This window comes from Lathyrus oleraceus, chromosome 4 (assembly GCF_024323335.1).
Source record: "Lathyrus oleraceus cultivar Zhongwan6 chromosome 4, CAAS_Psat_ZW6_1.0, whole genome shotgun sequence".
Lineage (NCBI taxonomy): Eukaryota > Viridiplantae > Streptophyta > Magnoliopsida > Fabales > Fabaceae > Lathyrus > Lathyrus oleraceus.
Window position 1 is genome coordinate 235206582 of NC_066582.1, and position 8199 is coordinate 235214780.

The 8199-nt window shown below is 37.8% G+C and overlaps 1 protein-coding gene across 1 annotated transcript; it reads right to left on the reverse strand.

Moving 5' to 3' along the window:
- Positions 1-1390: 1390 nt before the first annotated feature.
- On the reverse strand, positions 1391-4078 carry LOC127136836 (uncharacterized). The gene is made up of 9 exons (XM_051063353.1): positions 3791-4078; positions 3379-3696; positions 3179-3295; positions 2760-3077; positions 2409-2666; positions 2245-2316; positions 1869-2164; positions 1594-1776; positions 1391-1505 (listed from the first exon to the last, which is right to left on the reverse strand). Exons 1-9 carry the CDS (start codon positions 4076-4078, stop codon positions 1391-1393), a joined length of 1965 nt encoding a protein of 654 aa, XP_050919310.1.
- Positions 4079-8199: the final 4121 nt, after the last annotated feature.

Sequence of the window (8199 nt, forward strand, 5' to 3'; positions counted from 1 at the left end):
TAAAGGTTGTCAATAGAGAGCGCTTTTTAGTAAAAAGCGCTGCTAAAGGTGGCATATAGACAACCTTTAAGAGCACTTTTTACTAAAAAGCGCTCTCTATTGACAACCTTTATCAGCGCTTTTGAGTAAAAAGCGCTCTTAAAGGTTGTCTATATACCACCTATAGCAGCGCTTTTTACTAAAAAGCGCTCTCTATTGACAACCTATAGCAGCGCTTTTTAGTAAAAAGTGCTCTCTATTGACAACCTATAGCAGCGCTTTTTACTAAAAAGCGCTCTCTATTGACAACCTTTAGCAGCGCTTTTTAGTAAAAAGCGCTCTCTATTGACAACCTTTAGCAGCGCTTTTTACTAAAAAGCGCTGTCTTTTCCTCTAGTAAAATAACAAAACGCTGCCTTCAGTTTAAGCCTACCATTTCAACCTGTAATATTTTTTGGGAATAATCCCATAAACCTGTAAATCAAGCCTCTCTAATTCAAGCATTTGGAGTCATAATTCAAGCATTTGTAATTTTTTAAACCAACACAAGCAAACCAACACAAGAATGAACACATTTGGAGTCATAATTCAAGCAAACCAACACAAGGATAGATAGGCACTGAACACATTTGGAGTCATAATTCAAGCATTTGTAATTTTTTAAAGCAAACCAACACAAGAATGAACACATTAATCTATCCATGAAATTAAAGATATCACTAAAATTATAAAGAACTATACACAAGTCAAAACTAATATGTTATACGGCCTATTTGGAGTCATAACTAATCTGTTAAAAATATAAAGAACTATACACTTGCCAACCAGAAACCATTCTTCATCAAAGTATTCATGTTATTTTGAAACCATTATATACTAATTAATCTTTTCTCAATAAAATATTGACACAATTCCTCCTTGATTTGTTCCAACTGCAGTCTCGTGTAATGAGCACACTTGTATTCATCAAAGTACTACATAACAAAACATAATATGCATGATTTAGTTAAAAGTAATAAATAATATGAAATATTCGATAAATATTAAAACAAATCCTAAGTTATAAATCCATACCGTGATTGGAATCTCTATTTGATTCATATTAATGATTTCCCTCATAAACCTCATTACAAAGTATCCGCAATCGATACCGTTGCGCTGTAGAGGACACTACATAGAAAAATAAATAAGAATGTATAGTTATCTTTTCTTATCAAGTAGCATCACTATTATAAGCAAAATTGTGAAAATTAAAGTACCTGCACTTTTATCCACGTAATGTTGCTGGATTTAGTACGTGGTACTCGAGCTTGTCTTTGAGATCGGAACACTTTTATTGATCTAACAAAATAAAAACATATATTTAGAACAATCTCACATAAATATACACGAATATTTAGAACAGTCTCACTTACGTATCAACTAATTGCTTCATATCCGGATAATTTGTCCATTCACCATCTATCGAATTCAGAAAATATACCACTTCTTTTAAAGGATCAATAGCAAGCAACAACCAGTGACACCTATAAATTAAAACAAAAGTTTATATGGAAACTTTTTACGTAAAAGAAACAATTAAAGATTAGAATAAACTTAGAATTAAAATCTAACCCTGAATTATACGGCCAAAGATACAAGTTGTTTGTACTGCTGGCCATGAATCTCTTGACTAAGTACTCTCTACATGAATCCGGTTCCCTACAAATTAATGCTTTGTTGACCAGGGAGGAAGACACGAAACGGAATCTGTTTGACAATTGATCATTCCCGCGCATGAAATTGTCATACAAGAACCTTCAATAAAAACATAATAAACATTAGACTATTTTTATTGAAATGTGTAAATAAATTGTTCAAGTAATTAAATAATATATAGATCGGATTACCGGATGTATGTGTGTATAACACCGACGCCTAATTCTTGATGCCGAAAAATATGTTCCAGATCTTCTTTTCCGATTGTTTCAGTGCATGAATAACCAAAGATATCTTCCTCCATATCCAGTAAGCGAATAGCACCAGCTGTTGCCATATCTGATGAGTCAACAAGTGTTTCAAGAGATATCTGGTATCGAGGCACAAAAGCACCTTTTTTTGGCAAATATTTCACTGGAAGATCCCTTTTGTTTTTCTGTCGACTACCAATTTTCTGGCTCAGTTGTTGTGACCCTTGAGCAAATACCTATAAATCATATAACATAGGTAAATTATAAAATCATGCATTTTTTGATTCGGATCATATAATTAACACTTTCAATATACCTCTTTTTGTGATGCAACAGACTCGTTGTGCCGCAAAATCCCTTTATCCTTAGATGCGGGTTTTGTAGGCGTCTAAAATTACCATGTAAAAAAAATTAACTTAACGGTTCAGAATTGACATTTGAATACTAAAAGATTCATAGTGGTTTTTGAATTCAACATACCTCATCATCAATGAAAATGAGATCCAAGGGCCATGCAACAAATGATCCTATTGCATCTCGCAGCAATGTTGTCTCTGAAACAATGTCAGGTATCGGTAGCAACGCATCCTTATCTAATACAACATCAACCGATACTTTAAGGTGTCCATCCGGGAGCGGTCTATGGTGAAGTAAATCTCCCGAAGTGTTGTGCACTTTTCCCTTGCCAACTAGGCGATAAGTCGGTGACGATAAGTATAGCTGACAAGATGAAATGCCCTAAACCAATAATAAATATGTTACTTTTAATGTGTATATATTTCAATTAACATAAATGTGCTATTTTAATTTCAAAATAACATATATAATTACCTCGGGAAATTTATTTTGACAATTGATACTGGCTTTCTCACTAGTTTCTTTCAACTGTGAACTGCACTTTTCCATACACCTATATCTCTCATTATCCTTTTGCAATTGAAGAACTTGCGCTTGTAATGCCTGCAACGTCTCCATCACTTCTTGATTGCTAGGATTTCTTCTCCTTGGATTCTTATACAAGGAAGTTGGAGTACAACCATGCCCTTTACCCCTCACCCGACCGGGATACTCAGGAACATTTAGTGCTCTACTAAGTACGCTCCTGTTCTCCTGGTCCTCAGCTGTGCTTATCGATTGAGATAGGGTCTCCTGAAATTCATTTACATATCGGAAATTATTAGTGGAGATAAAAAAATTAATTATATATTATTAAACTTTTGATTTAATTAAAGACACAATGTTCTACTTACACATTCATCATAAATATGTTGAACGTCATCCCTAACAGTTCCATCCTTTCCCACACGAGCTTCTTTCCACAAAACATGTGGCGGAAGTGATGTTGCGTCACTTTTCGTCTCGTCTAACTACGCATTGACACAAATAATAAGATAATCAATTATAACACATTGAGACAATTAATAAGATCGTAGCATTTTTGTATACTTACAATTTTTTCCTCTAAGCGTGCATATCCCAAACGCCCTTTTTTGTATGCATACGTGGGATTTGACGCTCTCTCGCGATTTGTGGCACTCACTTTCTTGAAATTTTCGTCTCTTCTTTGGGCTACAAAAGCAACCCATTCTTCTTCTGTAATGAAGATCGCATACTTCACTGGATATTCCGGATCATATTCAACAAAATTTTTTTCTTTGTCCTTAAGATACTTGTTTGTTAAAAACGTTCTCCACCCTCTGTGTCTTTTTCCGGCCAATTGAAGTATATACTTTTTTCGGATAGTTGTATCTTCAATGTTAAAAGACCTCTACGAAAAAATATTGGAATAGAGTGTGTTAGTATAAGTAATTTAAACACATTATCGTCAATATAAAGAAAATATAAACAATCATATATTGTACCAGTATCTCAGTCCAAATCTTATCTTTAGCGCTACCCAACTCTTTATTACTCCATCTTGTAGCAGTGATTGGAATGTGCATACGAACAAGTGTACCAATGTAGCTTGCCAACTTTGCAGCATTAGACCCAATTAGTTGGTTATCAGCATTCCAATTTACATTATATGTTACTGCTTTATCTCTATCACGAATGATACTCTTCATAATAGTGATGCCTCGTGTAATTTCTTTTTCTGAAGTATCATCAGGAGCATTTGCATCTTGTGAGTTTTCTTGATCACTAGCCATTTAACCTGTAATAAAGAAAAAATATAAAAATGAAATGAAAAATATAAAAATCCATAATCAATAATCCATATATATATTGAATAATATAAAATGACATAGGCTATAATTAAATTTTCTTGAATGACATAGGCTATGGACGAACCGGTATATCAATAGTTAAACTACGTGGACTAATATTAATAAAAGGAGTGCTAACAATACCAACTCTAACACTCTTTTATTGGGTGAAACTCGTCTAAGTCCCACTATTTTGAGTCTTTTGTCTGTCTCCTTTCCAAGAACTCAAGAGCTTGTTGCGACCAAAACACAGTTCCAAATATCATAACTGCTTCCTAATGCATAACTAGAGCTAAATAATATAAAACTGTCTAATTAGCTCAGACCAATCACTTTGAACCTCTAGGCCACCACTCATGATCTTTACTAGTAAGAGGTCATATAGATTTAAGACGGAATACATCCCACACAGGCAGTTTAATTGGAACAGTACCACATATAACTGGTTGTACATAGTTACTGGTTGTAAACAGAACTATACTAAGTGCACAAGTACCTGAGTTTGTCGCTTTGAGATTAAAAAATATAGGACAGAACCGGACAGCTACAACAGCTTTGCTTGCGCAGGGAATCTGTATAGCAGGCCTGCATATCAAGGTCAAATAATAAAGCAACATACTGTATACGTGCGTTTTCGACGCCATGAGATTTGGTGTAAGAAAGGATTTTTTCGACAAATGATGACATGGGTTGAAACGATTTGATTAATAAGTATGGTTCGACACTTCGACAAAATGGAAGTTTCGTCATTTCGACAAAGATGTTTGCACCTAGGAAAAGCACTTTTGACAGAGAGGGAGAACATTGCAGTATGTTGATAATTCGACAAAAATCCTGAAGGAAGACGTCATTTTGACTTAAAAGTAAATTTGAATTTAAAAGGTTGTGACGTTTGGCAGAAGACGCGTGGAAGCATCTGGCGAAAGGAGGAGAACCATGTGTCATAGTTTTAGGATTTAGTCGTTAATAACAATTATGTTATTTGTGTATATATAGGGTAGTTATTATCTAAAAAAGGTGTGAAGAATTACTTATACAAAATTCCTGAAAACACTCAAAGTACCCGTGTGAGAGAAAAGAGTCATATTTGGAAAATGTATGTGTAAACAAACACCAATTCCTTCAAAGTTTATTTTATAAAGTTCAAAGTTCTTTACAAATCTCTTTTATGTTTTCCAGTCATTTATCTTTCTGCACTTTATCCTTTTCGACACTTTACATTTCGTCAGTTATTTTCCGCCATTTACTTTATCTTGTTAAATTTACATCCACTTAACATTGTAATCAACATATTTCGACGTAAAACACTTAGAGAACAGAAATGAAAGATATGAAAGTGATTTTAGACATCTTCAAGACCATCTAGATCTGCACATGTCCTAGGATTTGTGTGGTTGATCCTGCAAGTAACCCAATTCTACAAGTTTTGGTAAACCAGAGGTTGTTCGCCAAAATTCACAGCGAACAAATTGGCACGCCCAGTGGGACTGTGCAAAAATTTAGAAAGTTAGATAATCGCTAGTCAAAATCTGTCCTTCATTTGTATGAGACTGAGAAGCGGTAAATTAGCCGTATCCGAAGTAGAAATACCTAAAAGAACAAGAGTAAGGAAAATGGCGAACCAGCCAAATAATCCTAACGAATCCATCCCAGTATCTAACCCTATCCCTTCGACAGAAGGCAATATAGGATCGGTCCCTGTGTCAGAGGCTGTACCTTCGTCAGCGGGGTCGATACCAGCGGTTTCGATGTCACAAAACGCGCCTAGTTCGTCCTTCAGGGCACAACAAATGCCCATTGGGACAACCCCCCCTGTGGGAAACACTTCTAGGCCTTTTGTAACGAATTTCACCATGCCTCCGCCTGGTAGGGAACAACCCTTCGGAATGCCAACTTCGGTGATGGCAAATTTACATAACTCCCCGTTAATATATTCAGACTCGATGGCCAACGTGTCTTCACCCTTACAAGGGTCAGGATATGGTGGAAACGTGAGTAGACTGAATCAACAACCACTTTACGTGCCGCCGATAACAAATAATTCGGCGCAAGTGATTAGACAGCAGATGGACGAGAGTAATCATGATATGGTCCAAATGTTGACGCAACAAATGGGAGCGGTGTTTAATCCACTGATACAGAACACCACTCAAACAAACCAAGCGTTGGCAGCGCAAATGACGCGCATTGCTGATTTCTTTGGAGTCCCTCAAACTCGACACAGAGAACAAGTGGTTCATAACCCAGCGGTAGCGGTCCAAGAAGAACCTACGATAAACCAGATACCGTTAGACAATCCTCAAACGAACGTCAGAAACCGAGAGGATGTAGTCGAACAGCCTCGTGTCGAAATCCCCATTCCACAAGAGCCTAGAAGGATAGTAATCCAGAGAGGCCAGGACGCGGATGCTGTATTGCAACAACGGATGCGGTATAATAATCCGCCTGTCGAAAATAATTTGGCAGCCATGGTCGAAACGATAATGGCACAAAATGGGATGAACATGGGTTTACAAAGGCCTAGTTACGCATCCCCACTATCAGAATATATTCTGCAAGAAGAATTGCCACCAAGGTGGAAAGTCCCTAAGTTCACAAAGTTCTCAGGGGACACTAGTGAGTCCACTATAGAACATGTGGCACGTTACCTGATCGAGGCAGGGGAGATAGCCCGTAACGAAAATTTGAAAATAAAATATTTCCCTAGTTCCTTAACAAAAAACGCGTTTACTTGGTTTACATCTTTGCCTGCAAACTCAGTATACACGTGGACCCAATTAGAAAGGCTGTTCCATGAACAATTCTACATGGGACAAACAAAAATAAGTCTGAAAGAATTAGCCAGTGTCAAGAGAATACACTCCGAACCAATAGATGATTATTTAAATAGGTTCAGATTGCTAAAGGCTAGATGTTTCACCCCAGTGCCAGAACATGAGTTGGTCGAAATGGCCGCAGGGGGACTAGACTATTCTATAAGGAAGAAACTAGATACCCAGTATCTGAGGGATATGGCACAATTAGCGGATAGAGTGAGACAGGTCGAAAGGTTAAGGGACGAAAAATTCAGGGCAAATAAGAATAAAAAAGAGAGGGTAGCCTACGTAGGGGTTCGCCAAGATGATGAGTTCGACGAACACGAACCAAGTAGCTTCGACGAACAAGAAATCGACCTAGCAGAACTAAAACAAGGGCCACCTTATTCGTGCAAAGTACTAACTCCGTCGAACGGAAACCCAGTCGAAACCAACGATAAGTTCCCCAAAAGGACTTATACGTTCGACATTACCAAATGTGACGAAATCTTCGATCTGTTGGTTAAAGATGGTCAATTAATAAAACCACCAGGCGCTAAAGAACCGCCTATGGAACAACAGAAAAAGAGAGGTTTTTGTAAATACCATAATTTTCTGGGCCATAAGACGTCTCGTTGTTTCCTTTTCAGGGATCTCGTTCAAAATGCTATCCGGGACGGAAGGCTGAAGTTTGGTGACAAACCAAAACAACAGATGAAGATCGACTCGAATCCTATGCAAGCAGTCGAAGCCCACTACGCTGAACCATCCGTCGTAAACATGGTGGAGGCCGAAGTTGCTCCTGATGGCAATTTGGAAATGGTGGAAGCCCCTGGAAGCTGCGACGCAAATGTCAACATGGTCGAGATTACTGATGATCTCGCAAGCCAGAAAAGAATAGAAACTACTGAAGGTTTCGACAAGAAGGACGGTGACAATGCTGTCGAGAATGTGGAGTTTCGACAAGAGGAGAATTGGGACCGCTTGGGACAGCCAAGTGGGAAATATGATTTTCTTGTGAAGTACAACGCGCCGGCAAGCTCTCAGATCGACATCAACACAATCCAACCAAGCGGTTGGGGAGATGCCTCTTCAGAAAACAATGAGGAGACAGTCGACGCAATTGAGCATGCCCCTAATACGAAGGGGAGGGTTACTGAAGACCCAGCGATTGAAAACAAGGCTGCTGAAGGCCTTGATTCTGACAAAGCAAAGAAAGGTGATATCGCCAACTGCGTCAACACCATGGGGCCTTTCAGTGAAGAGGTC